This window comes from Leptodactylus fuscus, chromosome 4 (assembly GCF_031893055.1).
Source record: "Leptodactylus fuscus isolate aLepFus1 chromosome 4, aLepFus1.hap2, whole genome shotgun sequence".
Taxonomy (NCBI): Eukaryota; Metazoa; Chordata; class Amphibia; order Anura; family Leptodactylidae; genus Leptodactylus; species Leptodactylus fuscus.
The window spans coordinates 42,907,606-42,931,625 of NC_134268.1; the positions used below are offsets into that span (position 1 = coordinate 42,907,606).

At 43.0% G+C, this 24,020-nt stretch overlaps 1 protein-coding gene across 1 annotated transcript in view; it reads left to right on the plus strand.

The window, feature by feature from the left end:
- The first annotated feature begins 3,228 nt into the window (after positions 1-3,228).
- The window catches only part of LOC142201132 (MORN repeat-containing protein 3-like), a 74,724-nt gene continuing 53,932 nt past the window's right edge, over positions 3,229-24,020 (plus strand). The window contains exons 1-2 of the mRNA XM_075271957.1: positions 3,229-3,293; positions 5,412-5,435. Coding sequence (XP_075128058.1) covers positions 3,229-3,293; positions 5,412-5,435 — 89 coding nt within the window. The remainder of the gene's footprint in view (positions 3,294-5,411; positions 5,436-24,020) is intronic.

The following is a 24,020-nucleotide window of genomic DNA, read 5'->3' on the forward strand; positions in this document are numbered from 1 at the left end:
AAGTCAATGGGACACTTTTTTTTCAGCGCAGAAAATTCGGCGGCATAAATAGCACCACTTTAGGCCGTGTGAACGAATCTTTATAGCTCCTTTATTCTGTTGGACTCTAGTTTACATATGCTATCTACACACTCTACTCTGTCCATGCCATCAAATCCATGCCCATGCCTCCTCTAGCATTCTAATCCTCTCCTCACGTTTTTGGATACAAGACTTCTGTTGTGCTTCACCTCTCTTCTACAGCATTCACTTAGATCTGTTACATACAAACCTTTAGGCCCCCGATCACACGGAGCACAGGACCGCATATTTTGGTACTGATTCTGATGCGGGAAGCCGCGTTAGATAGGACCAAAATGTGTCTGCCGCGACTTCCAAAGTTACAGCTTCCCGCTCCGGAGTAGGCCCAAATGAATGGAGGATGCTACCACGAGGCAGACGCCGTGGCTGAATCAGCCGCGGAATCCACCTCATCAAAGAGCAGCTCACTTTCTGTGAGTGGGAACAAACCGCTCACGGAAAAAAGGACGCGAGCAGTCTGCATTGTGAGGGGGCGGATTTTGATGAGGACTCAGCGCCAAAATCCGCCCCCTCTGGCCCCGTGGGAACTAGCCTTTAAATGCTCACTAAAGACTTAATATTAGTAATTGTAACAAAATTAAGAAACAATCCAAGGTCAAAGACAATCGCATGTATTTTTTTAATTAAATTCAGCTACAGTAAGAAACCAACCTAATAGTGCTGATGTTGCACTAAGGTGTTCAATGTTATGTCATTAAGCGCTAATTGTATGCCATGATCATTAGTGTTAATTATGTACAAAATGCTACAATACATTATCATCAGTGAACCCTGTGCAGGAGAATCAAAAGAGCTCAATGTAAGTTTCCATTTGCTATTTGGAAGGGCTAATTTTAGTGTTTTTATGGTAATATGATCAAGGTCACACGTTATTTCCAAAAACAAATTTTGTGTAATGCAATGATAATTTGCCTGCACTAGGCTAAGAAAGCAATGAAAGGACCAAAAAGGACCAACACAAAGTGGAAAAAATGAAGGCTCATAAAAAGCATTTCCAGTTGTAGTTTAGTTCTAGGATAAGCGATGGATTCCATTGATTTCTATGAAGTTTGAGCAGATGCCAAAGTGTTGGATCGGTCTACAATATCATCAACGTAAGAGTTGTCAAATTCTTAGCAATCTTTTATCAATAACAAATCAGAATAAAAAAAAGTGTGTATTTGCCTTAGTTGCTAACTTTAATGTTGTTTGATACATCAAGATGAAATGTACAAGGTGGTCCCCTAATCGTCCATTCAGAAGATATGGATGAACTTCACACTTGGTTTGCGTTAACCAATCACCATTTTATTTAGTAATAAAATGGTGATTGGTTAACGCAAACCAAGTGTGAAGTTCATCCATATCTTCTACTAGACGGGGTGGGACCCTAACTTCACCTACCAGGGACAATGTCTGTATCCCTATGAATACTAATCTTCCACCAGTTGTCAAGTTCACCAGCTATATGCTGACGCTGTGGCCAAAAATGAGATTTCAGTATGGACTATATAACCCTGTATCACCCCAAAACCAGATTTTTAGTAACCCTCTTTTCCATCCTGGATTTCCTTCAAAAGACTTTACTTGGTGGACGTATGCCAGATTCTCACTTCTTAATGATTTCCTTCTTGGCAAGCAAGTGGTCACCAATGAATATTTCACTCGCACTCATACTCCTCTATAAGGAGGTCTTCAGAACTTACGAGATATTTCAATTTTTGAGAGCACTAACTCCTATCACAGCTGATATTCAGTCTACTGATTTTCAGAGACTGTCTCTACAGAGCTGCGGATAGATGTTCACTTTCAGTTGAATGCCCCCATTCCCAACATACCAAAAATTGGACTTTATGACGGCCTCGGAGACTGACCTAAGGGCCACTATGACCTTAGCTCAATGGCAGGATTGTTGTACTTTTATTGGTACGGGTAGTCGGCAAGTTGCACTCAAGGAATCTTCTTTGAAAATATTGTATAGAACTTAAATGGGGCCAGCTAAGCTACATTACATATATCCTACAATGTCCTCCTTGTGTTTTAGAGGCTGTCAGGATAATGGCAATATTTGGTGGACGTGCCCTCTCATTTTACTCTTTTGTCAATCACTACAGAGGATGACTTAGCGTATCACATTGGCTCAGTGGTTAGCAATGTATCCTTACAGAACAGGAGTTCTTGGATCAAATCCAGGCAAGGACAACATTTGCAAGGAGGTTGCATGTTCTACCTTTGCCTACATGGGAAATTTGGTTGTGTGCCCTACTTAGGACAGTGTAGACAATATCTTTGTTAAGTGCTGCAGAATCCAATGGAGCTAGATAAGTAGGGCCCAGTTCATATCTGTGTTCGGGGAGTCCACTTGGGAACCCCCGAATGGAAACCTATCCACATAAAAAAAACCATTACCTTAGGAAACCGCTGGACTCCATGAACTATAATGGGGTCTGTTTGGTATCCATATGAAAAATGCAGAGAGAAAAGTATTTTTCTCTCTGCATATTTCATATGGAGATGGGAATGGCCTGAACGCAAATGTGAACCGGGCCTAAGCTAAATAAAGTTTAGCAGTTGTTGGTTCATTCGTTGCCTTTCACACCTGTCTTTCTACTAAGCCTCAGACCACCAGGCTTCTGATACACTTCTTATAAATTACTTCAATTTATTTTCATGTCCACTAGACTTCATGCACCATGGAAATGGAGGACTCCAACCCTCCTGTTGTTGGAGGTCATCACATGAGTTAACACCTAACGCTACCATAACTGATACTCAAACGTATTTCGATATGGTGTGCACCCCCTGGACTTCCATGTCACATACTCCTGGTCTGACATATTATTTGCAATTATAATCCCCGGGACAGGTAACTTTGCTCCTACTATAGATGGCACTTCTGTAATTCTCTAATCTTACACCATTAGCTGTTGTATCCAGTGCCGCTCTATAATGTCATACACCAAGCTACTGCTATGTTTTCATACAATAAATACTTTTGAAACTAAAATGTACGAAGTGACCAGATTGATATTTTAATTTTTAATTATTTTAATTTTTAATTTTGTTATTCACCGGGTAGCTCGGGGCGATTCTGTATCTCTGCATGCCTTAGATTTTATACAAGTCATAAAGAGTCAGATTGCATACGGTATGATACTGCTTGAAAGTATGGCATCGCCTTTACAGAAAAATATCATTCTCTACAATATGGCGGTAAATGGAAGCAGCGCTTGGTACTGCTCTATAGCACAAAGCCGCATAGACTTCATGTGCCTGCATAGAGTGACATCTTAAAATATGTTTCTAAAATCAGCTTTTAGTAATTGTATAGTATAATAAAGTTTCTAAGCTGTTCCCATAAGTCATCATGTGCTTTGATTAATTGTCTTTTGTTGGGCCGCTGGAAATGTCATTCAGAATTAACCCTCAAGGAGCCTACATTTTATTTTTTTATTTATTTTTTATTTTTTTTAAATGTAGATTGTGAGCCCCACATAGAGCTCACAATGCACATTTTTACCTATCAGTATGTCTTTGGAATATGGGATGGAAATCCATGCAAACACGGGGAGAACATACAAACTCCTCGCAGATGGTTTTATGCCCCTGGTGGGATTCGAACACCAGGACTCCAGCACTGCAAGGCTGCAGTGCTAACCAGGGCCGGCTCCAGGTTTTTATGGGCCCTTGGGCGACAGAGCCTCAGTGGGCCCCCTTGTAAAGGAGGTGGGGGAGTCGAGACACTGTGCGTTGCAGATGAAGCGAGTGACATCATGCAGGAGTGTGGCGTCACCAACGCCATACCTCCCAATCTTTTAAAGAGTAGAAAGAGGGGCAAAATGTGCGGCGCGCTCTGTGCGCCGCTGCAAATTTGGCTCCACCCACTTTTATGTTGATTCCACCCATTCTCATTCATTTATCATGTGCTCCCACACAGTATAATCCTCCTACAGTCACCCGTAAATTATATGCCCCCCCTCCATCTCTCCCCCAGTTTCATATACACCCTTCCTCTGCCCCCAGTTTCATGTCCCCCCCTCCATCTCTGTCCCCAGTTTCATCACGTTCTCTCCCTTCATCTGCCCACAGTTTCATGTCCCCCGTCTCTGCCCCAGTGTCATGCTGTTCCACCCTCCCCTTCATTTGCCCCCTCAGTTTCATTGGGCCCCTTCCATCTCTGTCCCCAGTGTCATGCCGTTCTCTCCCCACCCCCTTCATCTTCCCCAGTGTCATGCCGTCCCCCCCCTCCCCTTCATTTGCCCCCCAGTTTCATTGGGCCCCCTCCACCTCTGTCCCCAGTTTCATGCCGTTCTCTCCCCACCCCCTTCATCTTCCCCAGTGTCATGCCGTTCCCCCCCCTCCTCTTCATTTTCCCCCCAGTTTCATGGGCCCCCTTCATTATGTTCCACCTTAATATGTAATACAAAACAAACACTTACACTCACCTTCTATCACTCACCTTCCATCGTTCCCCCGAGGCTCCTCTCTCCAGTCACATACGCGATGCAGGAGCTGTGAGATCAGCTCCTGCTTAGCTCCGGCCCGGCTTGCGTGTGTAAGCGTGATGTGATGACGTCATCGCGCCTACACACGCAAGCCGGGCCGGAGCTTTAAAGCAGGAGCTGATCTCACAGCTCCTGCATCGCGTATGTATTCAGCTCATCGGCGGACGGACGCCGATGAGCTGAAATTGTGACAGGCAAGTGCCGGGGGGCCCCCAGAGGCTCTGTGGGCCCCGGCACTTGCCCGACTATGCTGTGCGCTGACGCCGGCCCTGGTGCTAACCACTGAGCCACCGTGTGGCCCCGGAGCCTACATTTTAGTGCCAGCAAAATATTGAGACCCAAGTGTGCAACCCATTTGGGCTTTATTTTCAGAATTTTTCATAAACTCAAAGCAATATAGCATGTTGTATCCCCAGAATTGTTTTCTAAAATAATATATTTTAATTTATTATTATTTTTTATTTTATTAATTATCATCTAATATTTATTTAATTATTACAGAGGGGATTAAATAATAATAATAATAATACATACATACATGCAAATTTACAGTACATGCATACAAATTTGACAAGTAGTATACAAGTATTATTGTCTTGATAGTCAAAATACCAGACAAACATTGCAACCAAAGCAACCAAATATTCAAGATATAAGGTTACTTTCATATCTGTGAGATTTGGTGCAATGTCCAGCTGAAATCCCAAACAAACAAGTCCTCCAAGGTTGACTTTTGTGTCCAGTGATGTCTGTCAAAGAAAAACCCTTGATGGACTCCATCATAATCATTGGGGTCTCTCAGGATGTGTTTTCCGTCATTGATGAATCTTGTTTCTGTTCTTCTAGTCAAGAACAGTTACAGGAACGCAGGTGTGGACTTAGAGTAATTATGCATGAACTGGATTAAACACAACCTAACAATACAGCGACAAAAATTATGTTTTTTTGTTTTTTTTATTCTAATTTTATCACTACATTTTATGTTTTTGGAATTCATTTTTCCATCTGTTTTACCAAGAAGCAGAATTTTCCAGCCAAACACTTAGAAAAACATTGTAATATTAAATGGAGCCTCTGAGTAATGAAACATTAATGGGGACGGTTTTGTTTCTATGAGCACAATGCAATGTCTTCCCAGTCGGTAAAACAGGAAAAGGACAAAACAAGCTTTGATTTCTTCTTACAAATGAACTGAGAGCTCGAGCACCTACACCGGTGACTTTTGCCTATTGGAAATTGTGTTTCACAGGTCAAGTAAATCCCTCAGCGTGTCTTTCAGTTCCATTGGGTTTAAAATTACCTGTTCTAAGTAAATGTCGCAGCCTCCAAAAAGCCAATTGCATCTGTTAAATTCTCTGCTGATCTATTTTGTACCTTGCTGACACGTTTTATTTCTGCCTGAATTTCCAACCAAATGCATTGAGAAATAGGACGGAGAGGTATTGCCTTCTCGCTCCTCTAAGGCGCCTCCATCATAGAGTTTAGAAAACTGCTGACATGAATTTGCTGACATAGCCACGGAATCAAATTGCTCATATTACTTTCCGTATTGTGTTACCAGAAGGTCCATATGTCATTTCATTTATATGAATGGAGGAATGAAATATAGATCTAAAAAAAAAACTGGAGTGTAAGTCATGTTGTGAAGAACAGACCTGAGGTGGCAAAAATCTCAAAGTTTTTTTTCTAAAAGTTTTAAGGAACCAACTAAATCCCCAAGTTAAGGTCTGTCAAAGCAGTACATATTTAAGCACCAGTCACACCATGCCAAAAGGAAAACAAATAGAAATATCCCATACAACATGTGATGTACCCATAGTTTTCTATGGCAAAGCTGTTTCATATATTTTTGACAATTTATCATCTTTACAATGGGCTGTAGCCTTCTAGAAGAGAGATCATTTACAATTATTTTCCTATGAAGAATTGCCTCTAAGGAGCGGGTTCACACCTGCGCCCAGTCTCCACTTTAGCCAATCTGGCAGGTTTCCGTCTTCTGCCCCGAGAAACTGGACAGGAGACGGAAACCTGGCAGTCAGTTTTCAAACCCATTCACTTGAATGGGTTTGCAAAGTGACCACCTGTGAGCGTCTTCTGCCTCTCCGTGGCGAAACCGTTTTCTTTAAGCAGACACCTATCCAATTTCTTGGGGCCAAATACAGAAACCCGCCGGAATGGTTAGAGTGGAGACCGTTCACAGATGTGAACCCACCCTAAGTTAGTTTCCCTACACAAGGTGGATCTCATAGGGTATCTCGTTTGGCCTACTAGTGTCCTGCTCTGTCCTGAAGAAGGGCATGAACCCTGAAACAGATGGGTGTCTAGTTTGGCTAATTTAAGCTACTAAATTTGCATCTCTATACACCAGTCATTTAACATCCACCACAAATAGTGTTAATTTTATGGTAAGAGATCCGACAATACCAAATATATCTACGTTATATACTATGCTTTGCCACAATTACTTAATAAAGTATTACTAACAGTAATATTTGGGTTTCATCCTTGGGTCCAGTCAGGGACTCAAAAGACGGAAACCCCTCTTGCTTAAAAAGCAGTTACATGCAGAAATTAGAACATAGAAAATAAACTATAATGGGGTCTGCCTGAAAATGGGGAAGAGCGAAATTCCTCCTTGCAGGACTTTTCTCTCCGCCAATTTTAAGCAGAATGTAGGCTGGAGTCTCTACGGAGACCTAACATTTAATGGGTCTATTGTAATTCACGTTTCCTCCATCTACATCTATTTAGTTACTTTTTCTACTAGGTCTGTCCAAGGTCTAAAATCCAGGACATCCTATATGACATGTAGTCACCGTAATAGTTGAGCCACAGCCCTAATTATTCTTAAAGGAGTTGTCCACTTTCAGGCCAATATTGAGACAGAAATGGTATTGTTTGTATAATAAAACGTTCTCTAATTTTCCATTATATTTTCTGCACCAAGTCCTCACAGTTTTCTAGATCATTGCATGCCATTACCCATTCTGCTTACTTCCAGAGGATAAACATCAGTCCATGGTCACGTCTAGTAATTTGTGTCAAATATGTCATTTTCTATATGTATTGAATTGGTTTCTTAAGAAATTTGAGCTAAGGTAAGGCTTGACACATCGGTATTTACTGATATCGAGTTTACACAATAAGGCAAATTGTAACCTCAGATTGATTATAAACTGAAAAATTTACTGTACAACAAGAATTTTCATAAAAATAATTGACATTTTAGCCAAAATAAGTAAAACACATCTTCAACATAAAATATCTCTAGGTGTATCTTTATTCTCTCACTCATTATTGATTCCAGGTCAGCTAATTTGCCAGACGTTATTCACACATCTGTGCTTGTCAATGATATATTCCAGACTGGTAGAAAGATGACGGTTAACGTATGAATTAAAATACATGAAGATGAAATTTGCATGTAAATATGACTCGCTCATTTCAGATCCTGAATATACCAGATTGTTTAACCTGCTAAGAATAACTGCAAGTAGAAAATTGGAGACAAGTAATGAACAGCAGAGAGATGAGGAAGGAATTGCTATAGGATGGAGTTATATCAAAGCAAGTTGTAAATTTGTAAGAATGTGTTTTGTAATATACTTGTAATATACTTTGTTAACCTATCTAACTTTCTTTTAATAGAAAACCAACTGTAAAGTTACATAGTTACTAGAGATGAGCGAGTAGTATTCGATCAAGTAGGTATTTGATTGAATACTACGGTATTCGAAATACTCGTACTCGATCGAATACTACTCGCTATTCGAATGGAAAAATTTGTTGCAGAACCAGCGTTGATTGGCCGAATGCTATACAGTCGGCCAATCAACGCTGGTTCTTCTCCTACCTTTAGAAGTCTTCTCCGTGCAGCGTCCCCGCGGCGTCTTCCGGCTCTGAATTCACTCTGCCAGGCATCGGGCCTGGGCAGAGCCGACTGCGCATGCCCGTGCTACAAGAAAATGGCCGCTTTGACTGTAAGCGGCCATTTTCTTGTAGTGCGGACATGTGCAGTCGGCTCTGCCCAGGCCCGGTGCCTGGCAGAGTAAATTCAGAGCCGGAAGACGCCGCGGGGACGCTGCACGGAGAAGACTTCTCGGAGAATCCAGCCCGACCCTCACTCGTGGACTTGGTAAGTTCTATTTGATTGAATGTTGCCTACCCCTGAAACGAGCATTTTCCCCCCATAGAGTATAATAGGGTTCGATATTCAATTCGAGTAGTCGAACATTGAGGGGCTACTCAAAACGAATATCGAATATCGAACATTTTACTGTTCGCTCATCTCTAATAGTTACGTGTTTAGTAGGGTTGAAAAAAGACATATGTCCATCAAGTTCAACCAGAGGAAGGGACAGTCTATACATTTCCATAATCATCAATGCTATTTTTCCTCTAAGAAGATATCTAATTTCTAAGACATCTTAGTTCCACAAGTAGAGCAACGTAAAGTGAAAGAGTAGCCTCTCACCTTGTTGGGTTGTGAGCTAGGCCACAACAACCATACGACATATGTTCATAAAGAACAACAATGTTTGGTCGTAAAGGAGAAGGGAGACACTCTTTCCAAGGGTGTCTCTGGTTAGATACTGAGTGTGCATGAAACGAAAGTTCGCACATGCGCGGTATCGGCACAGAACCATGCTGAGGTTTTAGCCAGGCCTTTGCGCAATGACAATAGACTTTTCTTGTATGCCCCGGCACAATGATGTCTTCTCCTTCTGATGACGTCTCTGGTTAGATGCTGAGCATGCGCAAAACAAAAGTACTATAACCCCGAAACACGTTGTGTATCAAAGATCCATAAAGCCATCTTATATCTGTGACCAGGTTGATCGCAGTTCTTTCACCTCCAGACCTTTCATGGTTTGGAACTGGTCCCTTTGCCTTCACCATACAATGTATAGGGCTGTCCTTGGTATGTAGTGAAGAGGCCACAACATAGTCCCACTAGAACTCCTTTAACTACCATTCCTATTTCTATTGCAAATCTTCCAACTTTTATTTCATGGCTATGCTTGTAAAATTATATTTTAGGTCAATTTGGATATCATGTCCATTAAAATATTTAGCAAATCGATGCTAACATTGCCGGGAAAGCAGCGACTTGTGTGTAAACAAGACTTTTTCTGAAATACCAATTCACAAGGATCCCTTCAGAAATCTCAACATTTGCAAACAGATTGCAAGGTTTGTTTTTATATTTGAAATGCAGATGGAAGCGTGTTTGTTAAGGAGGCCGACACATTAGGTTGTAAGATTGTTTAGAAAGCACTCAAAGGAATCAAAAGCAATCAAAAATATAGAAGTGAAGAGCAAGAAATGAACAGACGATTAAAAAAAGAGAGATCTCATTAGGAAAGCAGGCAGGTGTTTAGTAATTAGCAACCCGAACATTCATTTTATATGTTTAGCCAATATAGGAGCGGGGAAATAATCCTGTAATCTCAGCTAATGGAGTGATAGCGTCCAAGTTATGGGATAACTTAGAAAGTGTCCTCTGCATTAGGCTCTATTCACATCATACCTATGGGTTATACTTAGATGTTTAGGAGAACAGAGATAAGGATCATAAAGAGAGGTTTTACCTTGCAGGATTCATTTGTATTAAAAGCAGAGTTGGCTACGGTATGTTTTACAATGTAGTGAAAAATAAAGAGTTTACAGGATTTATAGAGCACCATAGCCAAGCAAGGAGACCAGTACACAATCGTACAAACCCTGACAGGAGGTGGATGTAGAGAGACAGGACAGTAACAAGTAACCTTGGGATCCCATAGCAAAACTTGCAACAGGGCCTCAGTCTACCATAACCATCTTAGGCCAGGCGTGTTTCAAAAACGCAGCATATTACATTACCTGCAAAATAGATGGGACTCTGGCTAATCCCATCCACACATTGCAGAAAAGAAATTGCAGCAGAAAAGCTCCGTTCTCAAAAAGAGTCACATTTTTGAAAATTGCGGCGTGTCAATTACACCAACAGAAACCATGGTAGAATTGGGGGCAGAAAGTCTGCAGAAAAACAGTGAAAAGACATTTCTGCCATGGTCTTTTCCTACGTGTTTTTTGGCTGTGGCTCACTACGTGGGGTCTTATCCTTAAGCAGCAAATTTAGAACATGAAAATTATACGATTATTTTAGTCTCTTTTGCTCACAGGGATATTGCACATAGAGGTTTTACAGTACAGATAATGTACACAATAATGTCACAATATAGGGATAATGCACACAGTGATGTCACTGTATCAGGATAATTTGCACACTGATCTCACAGTATGGTAATAATACACATAGTGCTCTCATACAGGGATAATGCACACAGTGGTGTTACAGGATAGGGATAATAAATGCAGTGATGTCACAGTACAGGGATAATAAACACAGTGATGTCACAGTACAGGGATAATATACACAGTGATGTCACAGTACAGGGATAATATACACAGTGATGTCACAGTACAGGGATAATATACACAGTGATGTCACAGTACAGGGATAATATACACAGTGATGTCACAGTACAGGGATAATACACAGTGATGTCACAGTACATGGATAATACACACAGTGATGTCACAGTACAGGGATAATATACACAGTGATGTCACAGTACAGGGATAATACACAGTGATGTCACAGTACAGGGATAATACACACAGTGATGTCACAGTACATGGATAATACACACAGTGATGTCACAGTACAGGGATAATATACACAGTGATGTCACAGTACAGGGATAATACACACAGTGATGTCACAGTACATGGATAATATACACAGTGATGTCACAGTACAGGGATAATATACACAGTGATGTCACAGTACATGGATAATATACACAGTGATGTCACAGTACAGGGATAATACACACAGTGATGTCACAGTACAGAGATAATACACACAGTGATGTCACAGTACAGGGATAATACACACAGTGATGTCACAGTACAGAGACAATTTTCTACAGCCTCTTTCATTGTTTTTTCACAGTTTACCTCTGCTGACTATCTGCCCTCATTATACCTCTGTATATAGCGTTTCCATTGGTATAACTGACATGCCGCGATTTCCAAACACTTGGCCATTTTTTAAATCGCAGCTTTTCTGCTGCAGATTTTTTTCTGTAATGTGTGGATGGGATGAGCCAGAACCCCATTTACTCTGCAGGTACTGTAAAATGTTGTGGTTTTTGCAACATGGAGCTTCAGCTTTAAGATGATATCTGATCTGAAACAGACAGGATGGGGAGTGCAATATAATATGAAAGATGAAGGGATGGAAAATTGTATTTTTGCTGGACTGCTCCTTATACCAGTTTCTATCTGGCTGGGTGGAAGTTCTGCTGTACGGGGAGACAATGTGAAGAGGTCCTGTCATTTTCAGACCCGCGTGAGTCCCTAAGGTTGGACCTCCATCGATCATAGTACATAGCCTTTAGTTCTTTCAGGCATTCCTCATGAATTCATTTTCCCATGCCCCTTAGAACTTGTCTTGTTCTTCTTTGTTCCTTTCCTATCTTCGCAGAATTATTTTTTACATATCCCGAACCAATCTGCATATTACTAGTATTTCCTTTTCTCATGTGTCCATTTTCTTAATATCCCACATTATCCTAATATTCCTAGTAGCGGATTTGTATTGCAGAGTATTATTTAGTTTTTAAAGGGATACTATCATTAGAATCCCTTTTTTCAGTACTACCACTTCGGAATATCCTTAAGAAAGGCTATTCTTCTCCTACCTTTAGAATTTTTCTCCGTGCCGCCATTCTGGTGATATTCCCGGTTTTCTCTGTATGTAAATGAGTCTCCAGACTGCACAGGGGTGGCTCCCCCGCACTAAAACAGCATAGAAGGTGTCCCTTGTGATGCCTGGAGACTCTCTAGCGACTCCCTTCTTCTTCTACAGCGTGTCCTCCTGCGTCTTCTTCCAGTGAGATTGCTCAGTATCAGCATCCAACGCACAAGTGATGCCAGTACAGAGATACTGAGCATGCTCAGTATGCTCTGTACTCCGTAGAAATACATGAGTGTACTGCGTATGTCTTGTCAGCCATTTTTCTGTGGCCGCTACATGAGTAAATGCAGTCTTGCTGGAAGAAGACACAGGAGGATGCGCACAGATGTAGAAGAAGAAGGACGTTGCTGGAGAGTCTTCAGGCAGCACAAGGCACGCCTCCTATGCTGTTTGAGCGCAGGAGGACCGCCCCCTGTGCTGTCTGGAGACTCATTTGCATACAGAGAAAGCCGGGAATATCACTGGAATGGTGGCATGGAGAAAAATTCTAAAGGTAGGGGAAGAATAGCCTTTCTTAAGGCTTTTTCGACCTGGTAGTACTAAAAAAGGGATTCTAATGATAGAATTCCTTTAAACAGGGTTGTAGGTAGGAAGGTTACCAAAGCACGTTCCCCAGGTGCTCAGTGTAAGGGGGTGCTGAGAAACCAATTTGTCTTGACCAGGGTTCACACTCTTTACTTTTCAAAATGTTCTGGAGTTTGCTTATAAGGTGACTTACGGATATCATCCTATGTGTGCATTGCTACCAATACCTTGCTTTTAATACAGCCACATCTTTGACCATGTGGTACTGTCTGAATATAGTGATTAATGGAGGGTCATGTGATCAGACATGCCCTTCAGTTGCTTCCATTGAACTATACTGCAAGTGATAAGGGAAATTGGTTCATTGTAGTGCTATGCCAGTGCCAGGTCACATACACTCACCGGCCACTTTATTAGGTACACCTGTCCAACTGCTCGTTAACACTTAATTTCTAATCAGCCAATCACATGGCGGCAACTCAGTGCATTTAGGCATGTAGACATGGTCAAGACAATCTCCTGCAGTTCAAACCGAGCATCAGTATGGGGAAGAAAGGTGATTTGAGTGCCTTTGAACGTGGCATGGTTGTTGGTGCCAGAAGGGCTGGTCTGAGTATTTCAGAAACTGCTGATCTACTGGGATTTTCACACACAACCATCTCTAGGGTTTACAGAGAATGGTCCGAAAAAGAAAAAACATCCAGTGAGCGGCAGTTCTGTGGGCGGAAATGCGTTGTTGATGCCAGAGGTCAGAGGAGAATGGCCAGACTGGTTCGAGCTGACAGAAAGGCAACAGTGACTCAAATAGCCACCCGTTACAACCAAGGTAGCCAGAAGAGCATCTCTGAACGCACAGTACGTCGAACTTTGAGGCAGATGGGCTACAGCAGCAGAAGACCACACCGGGTGCCACTCCTTTCAGCTAAGAACAGGAAACTGAGGCTACAATTTGCACAAGCTCATCGAAATTGGACAATTGAAGATTGGAAAAACGTTGCCTGGTCTGATGAGTCTCGATTTCTGCTGCGACATTCGGATGGTAGGGTCAGAATTTGGCGTCAACAACATGAAAGCATGGATCCATCCTGCCTTGTATCAACGGTTCAGGCTGGTGGTGGTGGTGTCATGGTGTGGGGAATATTTTCTTGGCACTCTTTGGGCCCCTTGGTACCAATTGAGCATCGTTGCAACGCCAAAGCCTACCTGAGTATTGTTGCTGACCATGTCCATCCCTTTATGACCACAATGTACCCAACATCTGATGGCTACTTTCAGCAGGATAATGCGCCATGTCATAAAGCTGGAATCATCTCAGACTGGTTTCTTGAACATGACAATGAGTTCACTGTACTCCAATGGCCTCCACAGTCACCAGATCTCAATCCAATAGAGCATCTTTGGGATGTGGTGGAACGGGAGATTCGCATCATGGATGTGCAGCCGACAAATCTGCGGCAACTGTGTGATGCCATCATGTCAATATGGACCAAAATCTCTGAGGAATGCTTCCAGCACCTTGTTGAATCTATGCCACGAAGAATTGAGGCAGTTCTGAAGGCAAAAGGGGGTCCAACCCGTTACTAGCATGGTGTACCTAATAAAGTGGCCGGTGAGTGTAAGTCTCCATCAGTGGCCATGTTGGGACCACTGTGCTACATAGTGAGTCATGGAGATTGGTGAAATCAAGTGGTGGCTGTATTGAAAGCCAGGCATTAAGACCAGTGGTGTAAATAAAGTCTTGTGGGCTCCGGTGCAATCTTTTGTTTGGGGCTCCCTACCTCATCCCTACAGTGAATTCTTTATAGTGATGGTTACGGGTGCTCAGGAGTTTGATCCAACTTAGTGTGGTTAGAGTAATCTGTGGGTCTCCTTGGCTTATGGGCCATATGGAAGCTGCAATCTCAATACTGATGCCAGTACTTATGGGCCCCCTAAGGCTCCTGGGCCTGGGTGTGACTGCACCCCCTCAAGTTACACCCCTGATTGGGACCTACGCTGTTATGACATTATACCTCTACATACAGAGTAAAGAAAGACTGGCCAACCCTTTCAAGCACAGGGCTAGGACAGAATACCAATCCTTTGCCCCGGGTCAAGAAACCTAGCTATGACTTTGATCTGCAACACCCCGATCCTTCTCCCCTGGCTTTTCTTCCAATTCTAATCCCTTTCCTCCTCCAGGTTCTATGTTGCTGTTGTTTGTATTAACTATATAATGTATCAAAACCACTATGGATTTTTATTAAATACACGTAACTAAACATGCCCATGTGAACATAACCTAATGTCAGATGGGAACAGAATTTGCCTTATTCACATGGATTCCACAAACTAATGCCAGGTTGTCCAGTCTCTCTGGAGCCATCACAAGCCACCGGGTCTAAATTAGCATAATGTCTCAAAAAATTAGCAACTTTTTAGAAAAGATAAGACTTGATTGGACTAATTGAAGTATTTTGAGCATAATAAGACACCACGGATTGTAAGCCGCTATGACACGCGGTCCCTTGGCGACTCGCTTTATTTCTCTGCACCTTGAACAGCAAAAATTAGATTTCAAGGCTGAGCAGCGAAAATTTATAGCACCTGTAAAATTCTTTATATTTTGCTATGAAACATGTCAGCTCTGAAAAAATAAATGATTTTGGTTATGTACTTCTTTTTACCAATGTTATGTGATATACACAAGAACAGGGTTTTATTACTTGTAATGTCTGCAGCTAAACAACATATCTTTCCTTAAGGTGGCAATAATAATATATTTAAATGAAAGGTGATGGCAGTAAAGTCAAAAACTGGTAATCTCTGCCCTGATCTAAACCGATTCAGCCTGGGGAGATATGACATTTTATATAGACACTATATAGTCCACCATTTACAGTATACATAAAAGCGTAGTGGTCATCTAGATGTGATGTTTGCAGAGACACTTCCATGACTTTATTTTTTGCCATTGCCTATATCGTGACAACATTCCCCAGTGCTGTACAGATTTCATTCACTATTTACAATTTAATAGCCCCTTTACACAAAGCAATTGCGGGACCTCTTATCGAAAACTGCCATTTTCAGGAATATCTGTTCCCAATAATTGCCCCAAATGATCACCCAACAAACAGGCAAAGGCTCATCTGTCACTCCACGTGTAAACAGCACAATGCACTGGCAACAAATGCCAACTATATGCGGATACAAAATTAATTCATCCCCTACAATCCTTTTAATCTGCTGTATATTAGTATAAGACCAACCTCCCGAGTTCCCGAGGATCATCTGTTCCTGATCATTGTTGGGGTATTTGCAAATGCAGAAGGGCTCTAACTTACTTATCTTTGACTATGGCCCCACGTAGCAGGCCACAGAAAAAAATTGCTGCGGGAAAAACAGCGGCAGCAACACATCATGGTTTTTCCCACAACACTTTTCACAGACAGTCTACAGAAGTTTCCTCTGTAGACTTACTGCTTCCATTAGGATCAGTGCACACAGAGTTTTTTAGCAAGGATTTTGACGCTGGATCTGCCTCATAATCAGCCTCCAAAAAAAGCCTTGCAATAGTGTATGCAGGGGCCACTATGGGGAACAATACTGTGTGCAGGGGCCATTATAGTACATAATAGTGTGGGCAGGGGCCACTATGGTGCATAATAGTGTGTGCAGGGGCCACTATGGTGCATAATAGTGTATCCAGGGGTCACTATGGCACGTAATAGTGTGTGCAGGGGCCACTATAGTACATAATAGTGTGTGCAGGGGGCCACTATGGGCATAATAGTGTGTGCATGGGTCACTATGGCATGTAATAGTGTGTGCAAGGGCCACTATGGGCATAATAGTGTGTGCACGGGTCACTATGGCACATAATAGTGTGTGCAGGAATGCGGTTTGTGCAGGGGGGGCCTCGTGTCAATTGTTCACCTTGGGCCTAGCCATTCCTAGTTAAACCACGGAACTCAGACTGTTATATTATAGCAGTTATGTGTAGTGTAAAACAATGATTCTGGTGTTATATGAAAGATGATATTCTCAGCTTTCATATGACACCAGGATCACTGCATCTGTTCCTGACTGTGCTTTCAACTGGTAATTCTGTATGTTTGGAAATAATGCACGTAGAATGTCATGTAGGTCTCATATGAAAGTTAAATATCACTGTTCTAAAGGCTAACGCGCCCAAGATGTAACTTTTTGAACTGACCTGCCCCTCTCCACAAATGGTCCACCAAACAATAAATAGGGAAACAAAAAGGATTTCAGGGCAGGTTTTCATAGAAAAGAGTAAAAACATATTAATGAAGTAAATTACAATATTTATTAATGAAACAAATGTTACCAGAAAATCTAAATTTATTTGAAATTTAGTTACCGTATATTCTCGAGTATAAGCCGACCCGAATATAAGCTGAGGCCCCTAATTTTACCACAAAACCAAAGATCCCAGCGATGCAAGACAACCATACTAGCAACTGAGCCATCATCTGTGATCATACAATGTCTTAACTATTAAATCACAGTATAAACACAGAGTATCGAGGTTTTACAACATCATAAGACTGATCAGCTTAAAATTGTATCAGTATCCTCGAAGAAATGAGATCTCAAAGCACATGAAAGCTTTCAATGTTACAAATGAGTCTCATGGAATGAGACAATGAGGTCCATAATATGGAACAGTATATTGATAGGAAATGCCAGTCTTAAAATATTCCCCAATTATCCCTAATATAAATCCTGGTTACGCCCATTCTCTGCAAAAGCTTCTTTACCAGAAGGTGATCAAATGGTCTTGTAAAAGCAGTAAAAGTGCTTGCGTTTAATAACTACCCCACCATCAAATTTCAAAGAAGAAAAAAAGAATCGGTCATGTTGAATTTAAACATTCCCAATGTTTTGTTCTAAAAGAAAATAAGCCATCACTAGAGGCTGGGACCAAGTGAGTGAGAATGAGTATGGAAGGGGTCAGGAGGAACAATTTGAAACCAATTTTGCCAGTGGCGTAACGAGGAATGGCAGGGTCCCATGGTAAACTTTTGACATGTCCCCCCCAGAGTATAATAAATGGAGACCCAGGGGAGGGTACAACATAAAAAACACTATTACTTGCCACTTCTTGAGGATGTCGGCCAACTTTAATGATATATGGGATGCAACTTGAGCCAGGGCGTGCAACGGCCCACACATGTAGGCCTGAAGCTTTCCAGAGCCAGGAGAGGTTAATAACAGTGATTTTTATGTTCCTTCACCTCCTCTGAGCCTCTTGTCATTATACGTGGAGGTCTGAAAATACCCCCCCCCCCCCCCCAAGTATAATGATAGTGTTTGTGGGGTTCGCAGGCCCGGGACCTTACTTACACAGCCGCCTCCACAGAAGGGGAAGCACCGGCAACCGTGAGCAGGAGTGGGGATCGGTAAGCAAATAGGGCTCGTTAGGTAACAGGCCATTAAAAATAAAATCCACATCGGTAGTAGCTACTGCCGGGACCCCGATGTCGATAGTTATGCCCCTGGTTGCCCTATGGCTGCCTCAAAAATATTTACCATCTAAACAATGGCCCAAGAGTCAAGACTTGCATCCATCTGAGAATTTGTGGTTGGATAGATGTGATTGGTTAGATATTGGCTTATGGTCATCACATCACTTGCAGCTACAAGCACTCAACTTTTTTGGGAAGAACTTCCAGCATCTTCCTAGCACCTAAGACCTCTGAATATCCACAGCTCGTGTAGATCAGGGTGACCACCTTCTGTCCCGCAGAGGGACATGGGGACACTTTTTCACACTTTTTATATCTATAGAAACTTTTATTCCATTAATTTTCTTTAATTTATTCACACGACACCTATGACTGACGATCTAACGCTGGTCATAAAAGGAAGAAAATAAAAAGAATTGGCATAAAGCTAATGTAAAATTTTCCCATACAATTCAGATTTAATCAGTTACAGGATATAAAGCAGCATTTATTTTATCTTCACTCTAGGAAGGTTGACCATACAGACAATGTTACCTGATAGGCAGCACTGCATGAAGCGAGGAAAGTGTTCGGCTATCCGCTGTGTGCAATAAATGCAAATTAAAGAAGGAATTCGAAAAGTGCCAGCCTTGTTAATATTCTAGTCTTGAGCAGAATACACGAGAATTATTACTTGCTTCAGATTGATTTGTACTGCAAGTCCTCTGAAATTAAATGCAAAAGTAAAGAATAAGCAAGTGGTTTTAACTAGAATTATTTAGGAGCACAATGACAACTACAATAAAATATTGTGTAGTTATAAAATAAAAAGTGGAAATAGACGACACATGCTGCATATTCCCCCAATAGATGGAAGTGCTAATTTATTGTTATGAAGACAGACAATCTGCTGGTAATCAAGTTGGCGGTATAACTTTACCGGGATCTAGACCGAATTTCTTACAATAAATGTGCGGCTTAAAGGGAAATTACAGAGGAACAGAATTATTCTTAAGATATGGAAATAAGGCTGTTCATTTATTTCCCATCATTGATATAGTGCAAGACGTCTCATAGAAAGAGATCCATTCCAAGAAGTTAAAGGGGTTGTCCCATCACAAGGATCCTATCTATACTGCTTGTTAATGTGGATGTAAGACTTTTCCTAAATACACTGCTTCAGCAAAACTGCTTTGTTTGTCCACTATCTTACTTTATTCAATTTTTTGTGGCCACAGCCCTGACTTAGCTGCTCATGAGTCAAGTGATGTATCTGCTGCTCTCAGGGGGGAGGGAGGAGGGGCTAAGTGCAGGGGAGCGAGCCTGTGTATCTAGCTATTCCTGTGTCTACACCATGTGACCTAGCTTCCTGCACTCAGATAGAGGAGAGGAGCTGCTTTCATTTCTTCTGTTCTCCCAGTTATCAGGCTAGCTAATTCAATTGTGTTCATTATGGCAGAGACAGGCAGTGTCTGTATGTAACACAGAATGGAGTTGCTGCTGCCTGTACTTCATAGTCCAATATGGGTGGGCGGAGCTACACACGAATTTGGGGGCGGAGCTAAACGGCAGGTTGCATGTGAAACCCCGCCCACCAAATGATGCAAGAAACCAGGAAGAAAGAAGATTTTACAGCAGTAAAGACTGTTGAGTATGCGAGCTGGGAATACCCCTTTAAGTCTGTCAAGATCTACCTATTATCTTGCAGGGTTGATCTAAAGGAAAGAAGACTCCAGATATAGCATTCAGAGTAAATCTCTGGATCAAGGACAGATCTGCAATAATGTACTGCAGTGTTGTATACATTAGTCTCTGTCCCCAATGGGAGCTCGAAATCTACCGTATATACTCGAGTATAAGCCGAATTTTTCAGCACAGTTTTTGTGCTGAAAAAGCCCCCCTCGGCTTATACTCGAGTCAGCAAAAAAATTTTTTTTTTATTTTTTTTTTAGGAGGGTGGGGGGGTCTATCAGCCACAATATCAATGTATAGAATCTCCCATAAAATAGTGGGGAAAAAAAGCTTTAAAAAAAAGTTGTAAATCCCTCCTTTCCCTAGAATACATATAAAAGTTGAAAATTACTGTGAAACACATTATACACATTAGGTATCCCTGTGGCTGACAGTGCCCGGTCTACTGAATATAGGGGATCTGCAGTGTTCCTGTTCCGTCGGGAAGGGGTTAATAGGAGCACCGCAGATCCCCTATATTCAGCCAGACTGAATTCCAAGTGGGGGGGGGGAAACTCAGTCCTCAAGCTCAGGGAAGGGGCAGACAGACGACCAAAACACCTCCTCCGCTTCCCCTTTCCCAGCACCCAAAAACTCCAACCATTTTAATTTTAGAAATTTTCCAGTAGCTGCTGCATTTCCCCCCTGGGCTTATACTCGAGTCAATAAGTTTTCCTAGTTTTTTGTGGTAAAATTAGGGGCCTCGGCTTATATTCAGGTCGGCTTATACTCGAGTATATACGGTAATTTCTCTATCTCAAGAATCTGTATGTATGTACACAGCTCAAAAAAATAAAGGGAACACTGAAATAACACCTCCTAGATCTGAATGAATGAAATATTCTCATTGAATACTTTGTTCTGTACAAAGTTGAATGTGATGACAACAAAATCACACAAAAATCATCAATGGAAATCAAATTTATTAACCAATGCAGGCCTGGATTTGGAGTCACACCCAAAATTAAAATGGAAAAACACACTACAGGCTGATCCAACATTGATGTAATGTCCTTAAAACATGTCAAAATGAGGCTCAGTAGTGTGTGTGGCCTCCACGTGCCTGTAAGACCTCTCTACAACACCTGGGCATGCTCCTGATGAGGTTGTGGATGGTGTCTTGAGGGATCTCCTCCCAGACCTGGACTAAAGTATCTGCCAACTCCTAGACCAGGGGTCGGCAACCCCTGGCACGCGTGCCAAGAGTGGCACGCGAGGCATATTTTGCTGGCACAGCAGCCAGCCCGCAACTTTCATACACTAAATTGAGAGAGAACGTCCTTTCAGTGCTCTGCTAGAGCTGCGGTGTAGGACACGCCCCCTTCTCTCCCTGCCCACCAATCAGAGGTGAGCCTCTCACTGCACAGGATAAGGGCTCCCTGCACCTGCTGTTACACGTGAGGAGGAGCTCCTGCTGTCTGCAGCCCTGAATAGGAGAGGAAGCAAAGTGAAAGTAAAAACACCAGGTACGTGTGTGTTACTAACTATTCTCATTAATGTCAGGCATTTGGGGTTATTACTTTAGTTTTAGTAACTCCATGTGCATCACATTAATAGCAGTTAACCCCATCATGTCCCTCACATTAACCCCTGTGTTGGTCACATAAGGGTTACTGATTAGAGATGAGCGAACACTAAAATGTTCGAGGTTCGAAATTCGATTCGAACAGCCGCTCACTGTTCGAGTGTTCGAATGGGTTTCGAACCCCATTATAGTCTATGGGGAACATAAACTCGTTAAGGGGGAAACCCAAATTCGTGTCTGGAGGGTCACCAAGTCCACTATGACACCCCAGGAAATGATACCAACACCCTGGAATGACACTGGGACAGCAGGGGAAGCATGTCTGGGGGCATAAAAGTCACTTTATTTCATGGAAATCCCTGTCAGTTTGCGATTTTCGCAAGCTAACTTTTCCCCATAGAAATGCATTGGCCAGTGCTGATTGGCCAGAGTACGGAACTCGACCAATCAGCGCTGGCTCTGCTGGAGGAGGCGGAGTCTAAGATAGCTCCACACCAGTCTCCATTCAGGTCCGACCTTAGACTCCGCCTCCTCCGGCAGAGCCAGCGCTGATTGGCCGAAGGCTGGCCAATGCATTCCTATGCGAATGCAGACTTAGCAGTGCTGAGTCAGTTTTGCTCAACTACACATCTGATGCACACTCGGCACTGCTACATCAGATGTAGCAATCTGATGTAGCAGAGCCGAGGGTGCACTAGAACCCCTGTGCAAACTCAGTTCACGCTAATAGAATGCATTGGCCAGCGCTGATTGGCCAATGCATTCTATTAGCCCGATGAAGTAGAGCTGAATGTGTGTGCTAAGCACACTCATTCAGCACTGCTTCATCACGCCAATACAATGCATTAGCCAGTGCTGATTGGCCAGAGTACGGAATTCGGCCAATCAGCGCTGGCCAATGCATTCTATTAGCCCGATGAAGTAGAGCTGAATGTGTGTGCTAAGCACACACATTCAGCACTGCTTCATCACGCCAATACAATGCATTAGCCAGTGCTGATTGGCCAGAGTACGGAATTCGGCCAATCAGCGCTGGCTCTGCTGGAGGAGGCGGAGTCTAAGGTCGGACCTGAATGGAGACTGGTGTGGAGCGATCTTAGACTCCGCCTCCTCCAGCAGAGCCAGCGCTGATTGGCCGAATTCCGTACTCTGGCCAATCAGCGCTGGCCAATGCATTCTATTAGCCCGATGAAGTAGAGCTGAATGTGTGTGCTAAGCACACACATTCAGCACTGCTTCATCACGCCAATACAATGCATTAGCCAGTGCTGATTGGCCAGAGTACGGAATTCGGCCAATCAGCGCTGGCTCTGCTGGAGGAGGCGGAGTCTAAGATCGCTCCACACCAGTCTCCATTCAGGTCCGACCTTAGACTCCGCCTCCTCCGGCAGAGCCAGCGCTGATTGGCCGAAGGCTGGCCAATGCATTCCTATGCGAATGCAGACTTAGCAGTGCTGAGTCAGTTTTGCTCAACTACACATCTGATGCACACTCGGCACTGCTACATCAGATGTAGCAATCTGATGTAGCAGAGCCGAGGGTGCACTAGAACCCCTGTGCAAACTCAGTTCACGCTAATAGAATGCATTGGCCAGCGCTGATTGGCCAATGCATTCTATTAGCCCGATGAAGTAGAGCTGAATGTGTGTGCTAAGCACACACATTCAGCACTGCTTCATCACGCCAATACAATGCATTAGCCAGTGCTGATTGGCCAGAGTACGGAATTCGGCCAATCAGCGCTGGCTCTGCTGGAGGAGGCGGAGTCTAAGGTCGGACCTGAATGGAGACTGGTGTGGAGCGATCTTAGACTCCGCCTCCTCCAGCAGAGCCAGCGCTGATTGGCCGAATTCCGTACTCTGGCCAATCAGCGCTGGCCAATGCATTCTATTAGCTTGATGAAGCAGAGTGTGCACAAGGGTTCAAGCGCACCCTCGGCTCTGATGTAGCAGAGCTGAGGCTGCACAAGGGTTCAAGCGCACCCTCGGCTCTGATGTAGGAGAGCCGAGGGTGCACTTGAACCCTTGTGCACCCTCAGCTCTGCTACATCAGAGCCGAGGGTGCGCTTGAACCCTTGTGCACACTCTGCTTCATCAAGCTAATAGAATGCATTGGCCAGCGCTGATTGGCCAGAGTACGGAACTCGACCAATCAGCGCTGGCTCTGCTGGAGGAGGCGGAGTCTAAGATCGCTCCACACCAGTCTCCATTCAGGTCCGACCTTAGACTCCGCCTCCTCCAGCAGAGCCAGCGCTGATTGGCCGAATTCCGTACTCTGGCCAATCAGCACTGGCTAATGCATTGTATTGGCGTGATGAAGCAGTGCTGAATGTGTGTGCTTAGCACACACATTCAGCTCTACTTCATCGGGCTAATAGAATGCATTGGCCAATCAGCGCTGGCCAATGCATTCTA